Below are 18,265 nucleotides of genomic sequence, written 5' to 3' on the forward strand. Positions count from 1 at the left end.
TCCTGCCTTAATGAGCAATTTATTTTGCTTCTCAGCCTTGCTCTTTATCTCTTGCCATGCTGATAATACATAACTCAGGGGGTCAGCAAACTTTTTCAGTAGGGGGCCAGTCCACTGTCCCTCAGACCAGCAGGGGGCCGGACTATATTTTTTTTGGGGGGGGGAGAATGAATTCCTATGCCCCACAAATAACCCAGAGATGCCTTTTAAATAAAAGGACACATTCTATTCATGTAAAACCACAATGATTCCCGGACTGTCTGCGGGCCGGATTTAGAAGGCGATTGGGCTGGATCCGGCCCCCGGGCCTTAGTTTGCCAACCCATGCAATAGAGAGTTCTGGTTTGTTTGTTTTATTTCAACTCCACCATTACTAGACTGCATTTGATTACAACAAAACCATCATGTTTTTTCTGTTGGTGGTAATTTTTCCTCAATCACCCGAGAGCTTGTGGTTGAAAGGGTGTACTGTACCTTTACTGTAAGTCTTTATGTGTCTAATTCAACAAAAGAGTCCAATTGGTTTCCTATTTTTATGCAGAAAATTGGGGGGGGGCATGTTATTTCTCCCTGCAATTTCCCTGCCAAATGACTGAGTAGTGAAGGGCAAACCCTGTTGTCCAATTCTAAACAGCTGTGGAAGCTTGTCTCATCTAGTTTCAGAATCTAATACAAATTCTGAGAGATAGCCAATTTGTTTTCAGAAATATGTTTGTATTACATCTATATTATAGTCCAACAAACTTAAGAAAAACAAGCTAAGCATCACAGTGCTTGCATCCTTTCAGTGTTACTTGCCTGATCTTCCTGCAAAGACTACCATGCCCCCATTAAATAACTTGAGGAACAGACTGGATACTGGAACTCACACTGGGTCGCCATGCTTGCTTTTCTGTGCATAATTTCATTACCATATTTACAATGACATAAGAAAGGCTAGTTTCATCACGGACCCCTTTAAAACCTTACTGGGGTTACTGTCTAAGAACAGACTTCCCTTTCATATCTGTGCCTTTTAGAACAACAGCCTCCATTGAGACTAGGGCACCATAGAGAATGTGTGTTCACTCATCTTTGCCAATTATTTTGTTTTTGGGGCTTCAGGACCAATATCCTTTGTATGATCTTGATTTCTTCTGATTCTGAGAGCTCTGTGGCTTATCCTCTCTTAACCCTGCAGGAGCACACTGAGAAAACAGCCTCTTTAAAGCACTATTGGTAGCAATAAGAACAAAGCTGCTGCATGCACACCCTCTAAAAGAGATTAGATTATTTTCATGCAACCCTAAACTTAGTGTCTCTCCTAGCAATGTTTAGATTAGCAATGTTTTACACCAAATGTGAAAAGCCCTTAAGGACCACTTTACATGGGTCCATTGTGATTCTTGAAATAGCAGGATATTCCTATTTATGACCATGTCTGGGAAATGGGCAGCTTGAATCCTGCAGCGTCACAGGGGTAAACTGGATTTCCAGTGGCACACAATATTCCTGTCTCATTAGGTAAACCGTCTTAATGCCCAGGAATGGAAGCCACAAAAAAGCTAACCAAAACTTATTTCGCATGGTATATAACAGGGGTGTCTAACTCCCAGTTCAGGAATCTGATCTGGTCCCCAAGGATTATTTTTTTCCTAGAACCCACTGATGTTGGCTGCTGATGTTGAGCTAGGATGGGCAAAGCTCAGTCCCCTATTGGAGATGCAAACTGTCCCCTCTCCCCAGCCAGCAGATTGCTCATTTGATGAGCAGAGAGAAATTTACAGCCCCCCACTCAGCTGATCCGCATGAATTAGCTGAGGAGAGATGCATACCTGTGTGTATGCCCAAGGCTCTATATGCCTTTTGTGTGAGGGCTCGGTATGCAAGAGTGTGTACTGGACACACCGTTATACTGCCACAGTTGCCACTAGCATGCAGGCAAGGAGAATTGGCCATGGTTAAATGTAGCCCTCATGACAAAAAACAAAGCAAAAAAACAACAGCACAAAACCAAAAAATCCTGCTATATAACCTTTGGACTGTGTTTACCCTTCAAAAACACATTGAAAATCATTCTTTGAACTTTGGATAGCATTACAGTAACAAAGGAATAATTCATTTGTTTCTTTAAAAAATATAACTAGCTTTTAGCATACGTATAAAGTAAAGGTAAAGAGATCCCTGACCATTAGGTCCAGTCACGCATGACTCTGGGGTTGTGGCGCTCATCTCACTTTACTGGCCAAGGGAGCTGGCGTACAGCTTCTGGGTCATGTGGCCAGCATGACTAAGCTGCTTCTGGCGAACCAGAGCAGCACACAGAAACGCCGTTTGCCTTCCTGCCAGAGCAGTACCTATTTATGTCCTTGCACTTTGACGTGCTTTCGAACTGCTAGGTTGGCATATAAAGTAGCCAAGTTTATTTGCCTAGTTTTCCTGGAGATTGAAAATAAGATGCAGGCTTGCATTCCTGAAGCATTGCTGTTGTTTGTTTGTTTATACCACTTTGAATTGTTCTTACATCTAGATTTAAGTATTTTCTAGGACTTCAGGGTTACTTTTTGCAATATAAAAGAAGCAGGTGAAAATACCATATTCGTACACTGGACTGTTTTCAGAAGATGTGCAACATACAAAAACACTTGCGGAATCCACCATATTAATTTAGCAGAATTAAAAATAAGAATGGATAATAATATTTCAGGTGCAGGTTTTCATAATGAACACATCTTCTAAAGTAAGTTGAGAAAAATATCTCAGTCTACTGCTATACATTGGTAGAGTTCACCACTCTAGTTTTATATTATAATAAGCAAATTCCAATGTGGATAAGTTAGAATACAGGAATTTTAAATCCATGGATAAAGACTTCCCAATATTTTTCTTCTCTTTGCATAAATAAAACTGATCACACATTCTTACAGCACATAATTCAATAATTAAGGAATCTCTGCTTAAGTAATATAAGGAATTTCTAGACTGATGAAGAGAAAGCTGCAGATATTCTATTAAAAATATCAAATTGATACTACCAAGTTGAAATCTACTGAAATCATTGTCAAAAGCTGTAAAGTCTATTTCTTAAATAGAATAAATCTGTGTAGTTGCAAATTGGGATTGTCACTTGTGGCTTTCTCTGTGATACTGCTCAAAGTTCTCATTTCTTCATTTATAGAAAAGTGGTAATGTAAGCCAACAGATGGAATTATTACATTTCTTTGAGTTTGATGCATTCTGTAACATTTTTTTTTAATGAAGCACAACTCTGGCTTGTGTGCCATAAGTGACATTGCAACTTACTGTCTATTACTGTTTGGTTTACAATGCCACTTTAATGTAAGCTTGCAAAACTTGTGCCCCACTAAACCAAATATACCATGCAAACTCATTTTTTTGCAGTCCCAGACAGGGAGCAAAACCAGGAAGCTTCCTGAGATCCTGATGCAAGTGCCTGTGTTGAAATGTGTGCAAGTATAGCTCAACTCATCTAACAAAGAAGTTTCAAAAAGTGAAGAAAGATACAGCCAACAGATATGTTTCCCCCATTTAGTGAAAGCTCTTTGTGGCATCTTGTGGACTTATGAAAGTATTTCTGTGCAGAGAGAGTATCTGGCATTTTACTGTCAAGTTGCATGGGAAGAAAGGGAGGTGAACATGAAACAGGTGTCCCAGGATGCCTTCAGGAGCTGATGAGAAGCTCTCTCAGGAGCACTCTGAATGAAAGCTAAGCAGACAGAAATAAGCAAAGGGACTTAACTTGCAGTGGAGCATCTGTACTATAAAGTGTGTGGAAGTAACACCTATGGTTCAATAAAGATGCAATCTACTGCTTCCTTACCTTCCTTCAAAGGTACTTGCTACAATGCATTTCCCTACTCCTAACCTAGATTATTTCCAGACTATTTTCATGTGTAAAAATATTCACTTTATACGTGTGTGTGTGTGTGTGTGTGTGTGTGTGTGAGAGAGAGAGAGAGAGAGAGAGAGAGACAGAGAGAGAGCGCAAATGACAAGGCTTTACAAGTTGTACATGATCCTGTATAAGATCACAAAATTGCACAAAACCTAAAAAACATTTAAGGCTAATTCCATACACAGAAATGGAACCATCAGATACTCACACACCAACCTGTGCAATCCAGACTAACATGTGCCACAAGAAGAGAGAAACTACTGCAAGGAGTGCCTACAGAGATAGCTCAAGTGAAGGCAAGGTTAGGGGGCACAAAGCAATGTTGTGTCCATAATGTTTCTATGCCGGCTATACTGTTCTCTCTCAGCCGTTCTTCTTGAAAGACACAGTACAACGTGCCACTTATCAGTTGAAGAACACATTTGTGAAATGCTCTCCCCAGGGAGGCTAAAGATATGTAATGAAGGCGCCAGAAGAAAACATTTCTCTTTAACTAAGCCTTTGGCTGACTGAACATTCCATGACCTTTTATTTTATTTTTATTTTTTTATTAATTTTTTTATTTTCAATGCAGAATCATAACAAAAATTACAAACATTCATTCATTCATCCATGATCTTTTAAATGGAGGTGGGCATTATTCATTTGTTTTGCTTTTGTTTTATTGTGTAGTTTGTATTTTCATTTTGTATTTTTATGTTTGGATGTGATCTTCAGATAAAGGATGGTATACAAATTTTATTAATAATGATTTTAAGCATTTTAAGATCGCCCCGGGACAGGGGAGAAGTCTCCGCTGTCCCGGGAAGGCAGGCGGGGGGGGGGGAAGCAAAGACTTTCGCCCCCCCCGCCGGCCTTCAGAAGAGGTCGGGGGACAGACTGTCCCCGGACCTGGTCTGAAGGCGGTTTCCATAGGAACGCATTGATTGATTTTCAATGCATTCCTATGGGAAACCGTGCTTCGCAAGACAAAAAACTCGCAAGACAAAAAGACTTGCGGAACGAATTAATTTCGTCTTGCGAGGCACCACTGTACTAATAATCAGGTGTAAAGTAGAGAAGTATAGAGAAAACAAGTGATGTCTAGGCATCTTAGAATCAGATAATTATTTACAAACGGCTTAGGTGCATAGTAAAACCAAAGTTTATGCTGTGAACATTGTCTCTTCTATCTTCTAATGCTGTGGTAATGGGGTGTATCAGTTGTATGCATTCGTAAGCGGAAGGCAATACTGACAAATTTAGCTATAACTAGGGTTTCTTTGCACTGGACTGTTGAAAAGGCATGAACATGTTGCATTCATTGTGTAAAGGGCTATCAGGGCCAGCCCAGTACATTTTGGCATCTGTGGCAAACCACAAAATGACGCCCTCCCTCCCCCACTCCCCGCCAGAGAACAATGAGTGAGTGAAGATTGAGATCATGAATGGGGTTGGGTAAAGATTTACATTGGGAACAAGGGTGGGAAAAAAGCATCAGTACCTCCTATTCACCAAGAAGCCACTGTAAAGATGGCATGAGAGGGGGGTTGCCAAGGAGGCATGGATTCAGCCTCCAAGGAATGCTGTTGATGCCACTGTGGCGGTGGTAGCAGGCAATTCATTCCTGGGAGGCTCGATCTGCTGTACCTGTGAATCCTGTTGCCTCATGGGTGGGCCAACCTTGAGTACAGGGAAGCTATTAGCAATAATGTCATTTGTTAATATTAATATATATATGAGCTTATTAAGTGACTTGTGATTTAGCTTTTGGCATTCAAATGTTTTTTCAAAAGTAAAGTACCTTGACATCCCAGATAGCTGTCAGCCCCCTGTAATGAACTCCGTTCCACCGTCTTCATCTGTGCTAAGGGAATGTTAATATACCTTTCAAAACAATTAAATCAATACTAATTGTGACTGAAGCAGCTCATTCTTCCATTTATCCTTGCACTGCTAGTTAAAAAGTAATTTTAATTGTCATGGTAATCAGATATAATGGAGACATTAAATAACATTTGCATCAAAATTACTGCCATCGAATTTGCTCTTCTTAAAAGGCTATGTATTTATTGCCCCCCCCACTCCATACACACACACACAATTGTTATGTATGCTGAGTTATGCATATAGTTCACTATAGCAGATATTCAGATCAAATGTGCACTTGTTAACAGGAAGGCTGTTAAAAGTGTTTCAAATTCTTGCCATTATTAAATCCTTTCCCTGGCCATTGGACTGCCAGATGAGATCGTTTCTTATATGTCCTTTGACAAAAAGATGCTAACGGGCAATTAACCCATTTTGAACATAGCACATTATGTAAAGCAACTCAGCTTTACATTACACAATTTTTTTATTAATGCCTCCTTTAGGGTCCAGTGTCAAAAGGTCATGGTGGATATCTAATTGAGACATAGAGATAGATGATAAGCAGTGGAATACTCTATGGAAAAAGCCTCCATACAGGTCTTTGTCAGCTCAAACTTTCTTTAATGTTAGTACATGGCTGGCACCTTACTCTGCAACAGCTTCTGTTTGTGCACCTAGGTATATTATCAGAGGGGCTGCCACACAGTTGGCACCTATAAGCACATGTGGTAGGATGTCCTGTTGAATTTTGGAATAAGGTGTTTTCTGAAATCTCTTTAATAACTAACTAAACTTTTGATGCATTTTTCTCCTTGTGCTTTTGAAACTATATATGGAAACAGAACAGGACTTGGAATGTAAGTCACAACAGCAGCCTAGAGCTCCACTGCCAAATCCTGGAAGCTCTTCAATCTTAATAATTTGGATTGCTGATAATCTAGTCTGGCAACTTGTCTGCCTTGAAAATATATCTCATGAACTAAAGGTTTCTAAAGGGAGGATCTCAGAATAATGGGTTTTTAAAATTGTTTTTGCTATATGACATGATTTATTTCTTATACGAATATAGCCACTCAATGTCATCTAAGACTTTATATAAACATTGTCCTCAATAAAGATGTACTGTATTTTTTGCTCTATAAGACTCACTTTTTCCCTCCTAAAAAGTAAGGGGAAATGTATGTGCGTCTTATGGGGCGAATGCAGGCTGCACAGCTATCCCAGAAGCCAGAACAGCAAGAGGGATCGCTGCTTTCACTGCGCAGCGATCCCTCTTGCTGTTCTGGCTTCTAAGATTCAGAATATTTTATTTCTTGTTTTCCTCCTCCAAAAACTAGGTGCGTCTTGTGGTCTGGTGCGTCTTATAGAGCAAAAAATACGGTACTAAACTTAAATTGGTTACTATTTCTTTAATGTGTGCTCTAATAAGGTTATTATTACCTTAAACAGCAGATGCTTGTAAATACAAAAGCATACACAGGACTGGCTTGTAAAGCTTACTTCCTCCCCCTATCAGACATTTATGCCAGTTATCCTTAGTGCCTCTTCCTCAGTCATTCAATTTGGTCTGGTGCGTCTTATAGAGCGAAAAATACGGGTAATTCACAGTTGAAGAATACTTTTATTTTTACATATCTCATTTGTAAAAGGGAATCTTTGTATGATTCAATACTTCATTATTCATTTTGTAATCCAGCCAGTAATGCTTTAAGGTTATTTTTTTTATTACTTTTTTTCTTTACTTCTGTTATGTTTGTAGTTTTTAACAAAATCAACAAAATATTAAAAGTGGGGAGAAATTCAAAGTGGAAGTAAAATAAATAGCAAAATTTAAACATGGAAATGGTCCGAATATAGTGCCATGGTGCTGTCAGGCACAGAATGTCCAGAGTGACACTGACAAGTTAGGGAAAGTTATGTCAATCAGTCCTACATCTCTCAGGTACTCCTAGGTGTGCACCAATTGAGGCAGTTGCTGCAACAAAGAGGCCCCACACTCGACCTCTGCTTATGTATCTCCCCTTTCTGAGCTATGCCTGGGTGTAACCTTTGCTCCTCCCACTTCAATCTCTTCTGGTTCTGGGAGACAGTGGAGAATGAAAGGTGGGGACAAGAGGAGGAGGAGGTGTGAAAGCCCATAGCCCAACCTATCTCTTCCTCCTCAACAGGTAATATAAATTGGGAAGGGTAAAAAAACAAGCAAGGGGCTATGCTTTGTGATAGGCGCCATACAAACAATAGCTACAGCATTAGAGAAAAGCTTGGGTGCAGCAGCATGTATTCTTTTCTCTTTTTTAGAGCCTTGAGTCAAACAGCAAATCACTAGCTCATTTGTGCAATATTAGACTATGAATCTAAGGTGCTGTCTTTCTCTAAAATAGAAAAAAGATACTTTAATGTGCAATGTTTTTATTCCAAAACTCATCTAATTGGTTCAAATTCTGAGAAGTCCTGTTGCCTCAATTCACCCTAATTATAAGGCTTGTTCTACCATTCAACTAATACACCTTGGCATCTTACATAAGATTTGTCAAGAGAGAAATGTTGTTATTTTTGCTAGAACTGAATCCTGTCAGATTTGCTCACTGGGTAGAAAAGACAAGTCACAGTCACACACTGAGCATTTTTATGTGTTTTATGATTGGGATGGATTAAGCTCTGCCTCACAACAGAACTGAAATGATCACAGAAGGGAGAACAGCAAACTGCAGGGTGAAGTAATCTCTCGTTCAATCTAATTCATATTTGTGTCATCTCTCTTCTCCGTTTCAGGAACCCAAAGGGATGGAAAATAAAGCATGCATTTCAACTGTCTTTTGGAACTCTGCAAAGCACAGATATTAGGGGCCTATTGATTCTTCCTCTCCTTTCCTTCCTGCGCCCATTCTCACAGAATGCTGATGTACACATTATAGTGTCATTTCAACTAACCAGAAATCTTAACGTAAGGTTTTCTTTATCATATCCAATTGTCAATCTGTAGTGAGGCTTGCAGCTGAACCAGCTCTTGAAAGAGCACTGCTGAGAGTGCATCCATTTATAATGGGAAACCTTCAAACTACAGAAGAGAGATGTTAACTGCTGCACACCCACTATTATAAAGATGTTTGTAGAATAAAAAATTAAAACACTGCAGTGATTTTTAGAACAAGTAAATCCATTTAAAAACACACACATTTAACTGTACCAAAGGAAAACAAGTCAATAACTCAATACAAAATGCTTTGGAAAAGACTGTAAGAAATGGCAGTGGAAGAAGGAACAAAAAAACTAGACATGGAGAAGATGCCTGGACATGCTATCTCTTTCTGCACCTTTAATGCAGCAATTAAGTCTTTTTTACAACTGAGAGTGGTCTTAACCAGATCAGATCTATTACAAATGCTTACTTACCTTTATTCATGTCAATCAGTTGCTTCTTCTTCTGTTGCCGCTCCAGTTTCTCACGTTCTGCTTTCTCTTTTGCTAGCTTGGCTCTCTTAATTTTCTCCTCCATCTCTCTTCTCTTGTTATTTTCCTTCAGTGCCTCCTGCATTAGGAAAGTGAAACACAGTGTTTTTCCATTACTTATGCACAGGAAATTGAGAAAACCTTGTTTGTGTATAGACCTGAGTTGTATTTTAGTTGCCTGGAGAAAGATCATGTCGCCTTTGAAGGTGCCAGGTGAATAACAGTTTTCTAACTAACAATAAAAAACACCCCTTCAAGTCTTTGTGCCTTTCAGTCTGAAAATTTTTTGACATACAAGCCTAACCAGAACAGAAATTCAAAGTAATGGAAAATAAATGCCTATGTTACAAAATTATTAATGGATGACACCTTGAGCAAGTGAACAAGTCCCCCATCAAGTACAGATAAACTTCAAAGTGAAGTTCAGAAATACATTGTGCCCACTCAACCAACACACACTTGGTATTAATCTACTATGGCATACCTCCAAAGGAAACAAAAGAACATGTAGCAGTCCATACATGCCTAAGAAAATGTACAACTTCTGTATCCTGACTATGGTTTCAATATAGCAGAAACATGGAAATATCTTCCTAATGCAAATTTCTTTCTTTGGAAACTTACATTTGGTGAAGTTTTAAATCAACAAAAACATTGCTAGTCTTTTCAAATGAGTTGTAACCACTACCAACCAGTTTTTTTTGGGAATGTGTCTAACTAGTGCGCATCACAAACAATAATTTGAAATGAAAAGACAACTAATACGTTTAATATATACAAAACCATCTTTGGGGATCTAGCAGGCAATTATGACCAGACACATGTGTGGTTGTTGTTGTTTTTTTGGGGGGGTTGCTCTTAGGTCCTGGAATTAAACCTTTTAAAATACACATAAAGGTTCTTATGGTCTGGATCACACCAAATGGCCGGTTTACACTCTTGCACTGCAATTTTTTAACTTACTTATGGGATCTTAACAAACCATAGTTTTCTGTTTCATCCACAGTGGTACAACAATGCTGATGCCATAGCTTGCCTTGTTTGATTTGCCAAATAAGAAATTGTAACACAACAGGAAAGAAGGGAAGAGGAAAAGTGAACATATAAGCTGAGGTTTAAGCCTACTTATGCACATAATATGTTACACTAGTGGCCAAAATTGTGGAAACCTTTTGGAGAAAGTGTATTTCTGAGGTTTGATGGCTCATAACACCACTTTGTTTTGGAGTAATACCATAAAATTATACATCAATGGAAAGATAATCTAATGAAGAATATAATGCAACAAAGTTTGTTCAATTATGTGTATTCTATCAAAAGCTATAGCCAAATAACCAGAAAAATGAGTATTTAGAGAGCCAATCAGGTGTCATCTTGTTTTGGCAATGATGGTTCATAACACCACTTTTATTTGGAGTAAACCTTTAAATTATTTATCAATGGAAGAACCTAGAACCTTTTCTTTATGTTCTATATAGGTATCATAAAAACACACCTTAAAGCGTAGCTTGTAACACACCAAGGAATGCACTCACAGATATGCCTTCTCAACTTCAGTCAAGTGCAAACTCTACTTCCTACAGGAGTTCTATCTGTGCAGTGAAGCACATGGGGAACTTGGTCAGTATAAAGGTTCTGAGTCCTCCCAAACACCAGCAGTTGGTCACCACTTTAACAATTAAATTTGTTCTTATGTTGTGCCCATTGGGTGGATATCAAAACTCATTGGTAGGATATTATTATTATTATTATTATTATTATTATTATTACACCTAGTAATAACAACTGTGCCTTTTTAGGTTTTTAAAAATAAACTTCCACAAATGCTTCATGTCTTTGGAAATCTCCATAAACTGATATAAGCTACTCTTATACATTAAAACTCACCCTGAATTAGAATGTCATTTAAAAAAAAGTTGTAAGAGAAGTTAGCCAATGCCAGGTCTGCTCATTTGTCAAAGAGGTTTTTGGTTGTCTCATCTAGGACAACTCAGAAATATTTAGTGTCTTTGCTGCTGTAGTGACTGATTTGTCTATAGTGAATCTGACATACTACAGGAACAGAAAAGTCTGTGCTAGAAAAACAGACCACAATGTAGTATAGTATATAAATTAAGAAGGAAGCCAATTAAATGAAGTAAGCAATTTAACAGTTGGGGGGGGGGGGAGACACTTGCAAACACATTCCAAATTGTGTCACCTGCCTCTATACTTGTCTATCTAAAGGTGGACACCAGTAAATATAAACGTTAAAATGCCTTGGGGTCAAATCTGTTATGAAAAGTCAGTAATTTCTCTTTTCCTCAACCATTAAATTTAATGGCATATGAATTAAGCCATTTGAATCTCCCTTGATGAGCTTTGTGGACAAACTTACAGGAGGTGAAGTCTAATATTAGGATTCAGAATGTGCATATAAGATCAATAAAAATGCTAAGCTTTTCCTTACAAAAATAAAATAAAATCCAGATTACCTCTTTATCTGCCTATTTCATTCAAATTATCTTCTCTCTCTAAGGGTAAAAGGCAATGAAAACGAATGCTTCTATTAGCATGAATGTTTATCCTTTAACAAAGTCGGGTGCTACTGAGACCAAGTGCTTTCTCCAAAGTAGAGTTACATTTTGAAGCAACTGAAATTAAATGTATAGTAAATGCATTTATCTCAGAATCTTTTTCCAGGGTAAACAGAAAATCCAAACCTCACAAATAAGATAATATTTTATTATATTTGGGAAATACTGCTAACATGAAAGCTTCAAAACCAGAGGAAGTCCCTCAGGGTGAAGTGTTTAACACAGGTGCTGTTCTGAGATGCTAGTTTTGAATGGGCATAGCCTTCTTGGATATAAATGAGCAAACTGAAATCACCCACATTGCAGTCTGTTTTGGCATAGCCCAGCAACTAAACTTACTTTATCTTTCCCAAATTACTGTTTATTGGTTTTTGCTTTCAAAGTCTCCTGTTAAAAATTCTACTTTCTATCCAGGATGCTAGGTTGAGGGAGATAAGAACCAAGAAAAACAATAACTTTAGAGCAGTTGTTAGGAACCCTTTTTTCATGCAAGAAAAAATAATAATGAATGAACAGCTAAGTAGACAAGGTTGGTGAGGCTATATCACTGAGTCATTTAGAAAACAATTACATTTAATTGGGTAGAAATGAGAAAGGATTAAGTGCACCAAAAATTAGTTGGGAAAAGCATTTGATGTCCAAAAGAGGGAATACTTTTATGTGTTATTATAATTTTATCTACTTGCTAAATCAGATATATATATACACACACACACACACACACACACACACCTAATGATTAAAAACAAAACAGAAAAAAGATGATTGTAACAAAAGCAGAAGTTACAACAAAAACAAGCTTTAGTTTTTTGTGTTAAAACTATCTGAGATCTCATGTGAGTTTAGCTGAAGAGAGAAGTATCTCTTTTTCTTGGGAAATTGGTTAGTTGTGGTATTTACTATAGCTGCAACCTACTGAAGTAAGCAGAAAAAAGTCCATGTTCCTCCTTTTCTGTTAGGATTCACACAAATATATCTCTAATATTCAACAGAATTGGCCTTGTTGCTTTCTAAGAAGAAAAATTAATGGGTTTATCATATACGCTATGTCCTGAGGTTTGATGAGCAAAGTTTTGCAGACCAAGGCAGTTATGGGGAAAAATCTCTGAAGTAAAATATTAAAAATAAGTAGAAAGGAACTGACTGTACACACCTCCTTGGATATTAAATATACAGTTAGGTACTATGCATTATGCACTTATATTAAAGATTTGTTCTACTCAAAAAGACTTTTCCTTCAAGCTTACCTAACTCACTCTGTCCCCACACCCTCCTCAAAAAAGCTCAGAATATGTAAGAAGAGGGAAAATGCATTTCCTGTCACTGTTCATTAGTACAATGTACAATGGCTAATAGGAAGTTAATGTGTAACGTATGAGGGCCCAGGGTGAAAATTTTTAACCTGTTATTCATCCAGTTCTGGATAGTTTTAGTTTTATTTCACTCCTTTTGCACCTGAATATACAAGTAATCTCCTTGGAGTTAATTACAAATTCAGATAACTTAGTTTGTTGAGCAACAAGACAAACTAACAACAAAAATACCCCAAGCAAGTAGTATCCAAAGCGGCAGATAAACTGTGTGCTTCCTAGTCAGGGGGCATGAAAAAAAGAGAGACCAACAGACTCTGCTTGCACTGAACCTTCTGGCTTGTGTGGAAACATCACATCTGACATGAAACTTCAGAGAAATGTCAAAAAGGATTATGATTCCTGGCACACCAAGATATTGTGATAAATTCAGCTGGGGAATGAACTTCACTAACTGGCAGGTTGCTGATCTAGAAGCAGCAGTATGGGACAGCAACTCAGCAAAAGTATTCAATCTGTAATGATCTAAATACAGTGGTGCCCCGCAAGACGAATGCCTCGCAAGACGAAAAACCCGCAAGACGAAAGGGTTTTTCAGTTTTTGCGACGCTTCGCTAGACGATTTTCCCTATGGGCTTGCTTTGCAAGACGAAAGCCCATAGGGAAATCTCCGGGGACCTCTTTCAAATGCTGGCGGTGGGGAGCAAAGCCTTTCCCCCCCCTCCGGACTTCAGAAGAGGTCCAGGAAGGCCGGCGGGGGCGAAAGGCTTTGCTCCCCACCGCCAGCATTTTAAAAGCGGTCCGGGATAGCAGGGAAGCGCTTCCCGCTATCCCGGACGGCTTTTGAAGGCAGGCGGGGGGGGGGAGCAAAGACTTTTGCCCGGGGCGATTTAAAAGCCCCCGGTTAGGCAGGCAGGGGGGACAAAGACTTTTGCCCCCCGCCCGAAGGCGGGCGGGGGACAAAAGTCTTTGTCCCCCCTGCCTGCCTAACCGGGAGAGCGGGAAGGCAGCACTGTGTTTTCCGCTCTCCCGGGAAAGCAGGCAGGGGGGAGCAAAGACTTTTGCCCCCCGCCAGCCTTCAGAAGAGGTCCTGGACCTCTTCTGAAGGCTGGCGGGGGGCAAAAGTCTTTGCTCCCCCCCGCCTGCCTTCAAAAGCCGTCCGGGGGCTTTTAAATCGCCCCCGGACAGTCCCGGGGCGATTTAAAAGCCCCCGGTTAGGCAGGCAGGGGGGACAAAGACTTTTGCCCCCCGCCCGCCTTCGGAAGAGGTCCTGGACCTCTTCTGAAGGCTGGCGGGGGGCAAAAGTCTTTGCTCCCCCCTGCCTGCCTTCCCGGGAGAGCGGGAAGGCAGCGCTGCTTCTCCGCTCTCCCGGGAAGGCAGGCGGGGGGAAGCAAAGACTCGCCCCCCGCCGGCCTTCAGAAGAGGTCGGGGGACATACTGTCCCCGGACCTGGTCTGAAGGGGGTTTCCACAGGAACGCATTAATTGATTTTTAATGCATTCCTATGGGAAACCGTGCTTCGCAAGACGAAAAACTCGCAAGACGAAAAGACTTGCGGAACGAATTAATTTTGTCTTGCGAGGCACCACTGTATGGGCTTTAAGTAAAATGCTGTGTCCTCGGCTCAGGGGTATTCTTAGATCCATTTGAGTCACAAGTGACAAAGAGCACCTGCTACAAACTTCGGCTGGTAGCCTTGCAAACTAGCTTGGATGGAAATAGCCAGGCTTTGATAAACTTATGCAATTGGTTGCACATGGGACTGCCTTTGAAAACAGTATACAAATTGTAGCTAGTGCAGAATGCATCAGCTAGATCTTTAACTGGAACTAGAAGGCATAAACATATAATACCAGTACTGGCCCAACTGTACTGGCTGTCAATTAGTTTCCATGCCTAATTGAACAGCCTTAGACAACTTGGCACCAGTAAACATAAATGACAATCTTTCCTTATATGAACCTGTCCACATCCTGAGATAATCATCTGAAGCCTTTCTCTGCATGCCACCTTCAAGCAAGGTCTGGAGAGTGGAGAGGCCAGTACAGGCCTTCTGTGGAACAGCCGTCTCTTTACTGGATTCTCTATGCATACAGATCCTACCCCAGCAAAAACTTGGTCTCCATTAAGGTGGAAGGCAAATGCACTTTTGTTTTCCTGGGCTTTTGGGCAGCACCAATGATATGACTGTATAGTTAGATTTGATTTAAAATGTTTAGATGATTTTGTTGTTGCATTTGTAGTTTAATTGTAAACCACTTCTGAATTTTATTAGTGAGAAGCAGTGTACAAATTTAATATACCTAAATTTCTGACTTGCATAGTCCTTTTACAGCATATACAGCAGAATGATATCCCAGATGAGTAACTGAAAGGCACACAAACAACTTTTAGAAGATTTAAGTTATTTGAAGATTTTAAAGAAATGAAAACTTTCAGATGGTTTAGTTTGCCGTTACTTTGTATTATTTATTTAAAAGAAAAAAATACTTTCTTTGCAAGATGGCTCACACACAGGAATCATGCCAGATCAACAGGCTGGAAGATGAAAGGATAGCATTCAGTGTTTTTAGTTATCTTTTTAAAACCTAGCCCAGAGAAAAGTAATGATCAAAAGTAAAGGTTTTCATTCTTTCTGGTAACTTCATTGCAGATTCTTCAGAAATAGTTGTAACTATGCTTTTGAATTATATAGAAAGACCTGCAAGTTTCAAATATTTTGCAATGCACATGATGGATTTTCTCGAGTGCTGTGTACTGTTACCTAAATGACTTTCTAGCCATTGATAGAATTATTTATAAAATCATATTTTTCATATGAACAGAAAGCATCATCAACACCATCCCAACCAAGATAATGATGATGAATTATTATTATTACTTTCTTGGTAGTGAAAGCTAAGGAGACCTGTGAGAAAACAGAAGAGAAAGTGCATCATTGCTGCAAGTTTATTACTGGATGATGGAACATAAGTTGAGTAAGCAGGATACCAACTCGATTGATAAGAAATGTGTGTGGCATGTGCTATGCTTATTGTTATTTATGTACTTATTTATTTACTGCCAATTTCTTTTCCTATACTGTCTTTAAATGAAAAAGTATTCCCAATACATTTTACATGTGCCCCCACTAATAATAATAATAATAATAATAATAATAATAATAATAATTACTACTACTACTACTACTATTACTACTACTATACCCTGCCATCTGGCAGGGTTTCCCCAGCCATTCTGGGCGGTTCTCAGAAGAATAGTAAAAACACGATAAAACTTCAAACATTTAAAAATTCCCTAAGCAGGGCTGCTTTCAGATGTATAACATACAATTAATGAAAGCAGCAGTGTAAACATTCCATTTCAATATGAACCAAACATAAAACAGCAAAAACTACTGTTTGTAAAATGCAGAATATTACGAATTAAATTAGAAGTGAACTGAAACACACAGGATTTTAAAGCCCATTTAAACATAGCTGGGGAAAGGGTTGGGTGTTTCTCCAATGAAATGGCATTTCCTAAGGATGGGACAATGAGCATAAAACATCCTTCTGTCTATTGTGCCGACCAACCTGATGGATCTTTGTGGCAGCTTCATATAGCTGAAGGTAGGTCTTCAAATGACATTTAAAACCCTAAGTTGCTTGGGATCAGGCTAACCGACACTTTAATTGGACTCAGAAAAACACTAGCAACCAGGGCAGGTGTTACATGCTCTAATTGCTTACCGTATTTTTCGCTCTATAGGACGTACCACACCACAAGACGCACCTAGTTTTTAGAGGAGAAAATCAAGAAAAAAATATTATTTCCCTCCCCCCAGCCCCAAAGAGCAGCGGACAGACTGTGCGCAGCCTGCTCACTTCTCCCATAGCTTCTCGGGGCTGCTGGGGGAAGCCCGGGTTTCCCCCCCAGCCCCAAAGAACAAAGAAGACAAGACAGAGAGTGGGATCCATCCCGCTGGCTGTCTTGGCTTCCTTTTTAGCTACGTGCAACCTCTTCAGCTGGGAGAGGCTGCACAAGGCTATGGCAATTCCTCCACCTCCCGCAAAAGCCCACAGGAGCCGCGCACCCTTTAAGGAGCGCGCAGCTCCTGCGGGCTTTTCTACAAGGAGGGAGAAGGGACTGACTGGCTGCGTCAGCCCCTTCTTCCTCCTGGGAAAAAGCCTGAAAGCTGCGCGGAGCTTGTGTGCGGCTCTTGGGGGCTTTTCTTGCCTGCCTCCCCCCTGCATTCGCTCCATAAGACGCACACACATTTCCCCTTACTTTTTAGGAGGGGAAAAATGTATCTTATGGAGCGAAAAATATGGTAGCTCCAAGAACTTGCCAGGTCCCTGCATTCTGCACCAGTTGAAGCTTTAAACAGTATTTAAATGCAGCCCTATATACAGCACATTGTAGGTCAACTTTGGGGGAGGAAAGATCTAAAATCAAATCTTCTCTTTCAAGCAAGGAGTATTGTGCAAACTGCATTCTTATCAAGTTGTTATTTATTTCAATGGAAACATGCATGTATCTGTATTGCCTTGACATTATGCTACTTCCAGTCATTCTGCATATATTTACTAATGCAAGCATGTTTACAAGTCTTTTTAAAAAGTGAATACATAAAAAACACTGTGGCATTTCACAAATAGAAGATGATGAGAAAAGTGCATCCCAGTTTAGCCGCCTTCAAATATGCTCCATTTAGTTTTGTAGATCTCTCAAACCAACTAACCCGCTGTGCACGTTTACCATAACCCAACGTTTCCTTTGGCTGATGGTAGGAATTCCTAGCACAAAAAGGTGTGCTTAATTAAGTCGTTTGATGCAAAGTCACTATTGCAGCCCACTGTCCTCTTAACTTACAAGCAGTCATCTGTAAATCACCCAAACACATTGTGGTGTTTGTCCTCCTAGGTGTGTGACATCATACTGGGTTCATAAGGAAAGGGTTAACTAAGGGTAAAATGACTAACCTATAGGAACCCAAGGGGAGGAGTTCGAGTTGTTAAGAAGTGAGTCTGGAGTTAGAGAAGAGAGAGGGCTATGAGTTGGGCTAGTCTGATGTGAGAGAGTGAGAGAATCTGTTAAGAGGAGTCAGTCAAACAGTTGAGATAATCAGTCAGAAGGTACAGTATTAGGAAGGTATAGGCTGGTAAAGAAACTAAGGTTAAGAAACTGACAGGAATATTATC

The 18,265-nt window shown here is 39.7% G+C and overlaps 1 protein-coding gene across 1 annotated transcript in view; it reads right to left on the minus strand.

Annotated features, from left to right (window-relative positions):
* Window positions 1-18,265, minus strand: part of DIAPH2 (diaphanous related formin 2) — a 346,935-nt gene that overhangs the window by 102,763 nt on the left and 225,907 nt on the right. Inside the window, exon 26 of the mRNA XM_081897572.1 lies at window positions 9,140-9,275. Coding sequence (XP_081753698.1) covers window positions 9,140-9,275 — 136 coding nt within the window. The remainder of the gene's footprint in view (window positions 1-9,139; window positions 9,276-18,265) is intronic.

This window comes from Podarcis melisellensis, assembly GCF_964234715.1.
Source record: "Podarcis melisellensis genome assembly, chromosome: Z".
Lineage (NCBI taxonomy): Eukaryota > Metazoa > Chordata > Lepidosauria > Squamata > Lacertidae > Podarcis > Podarcis melisellensis.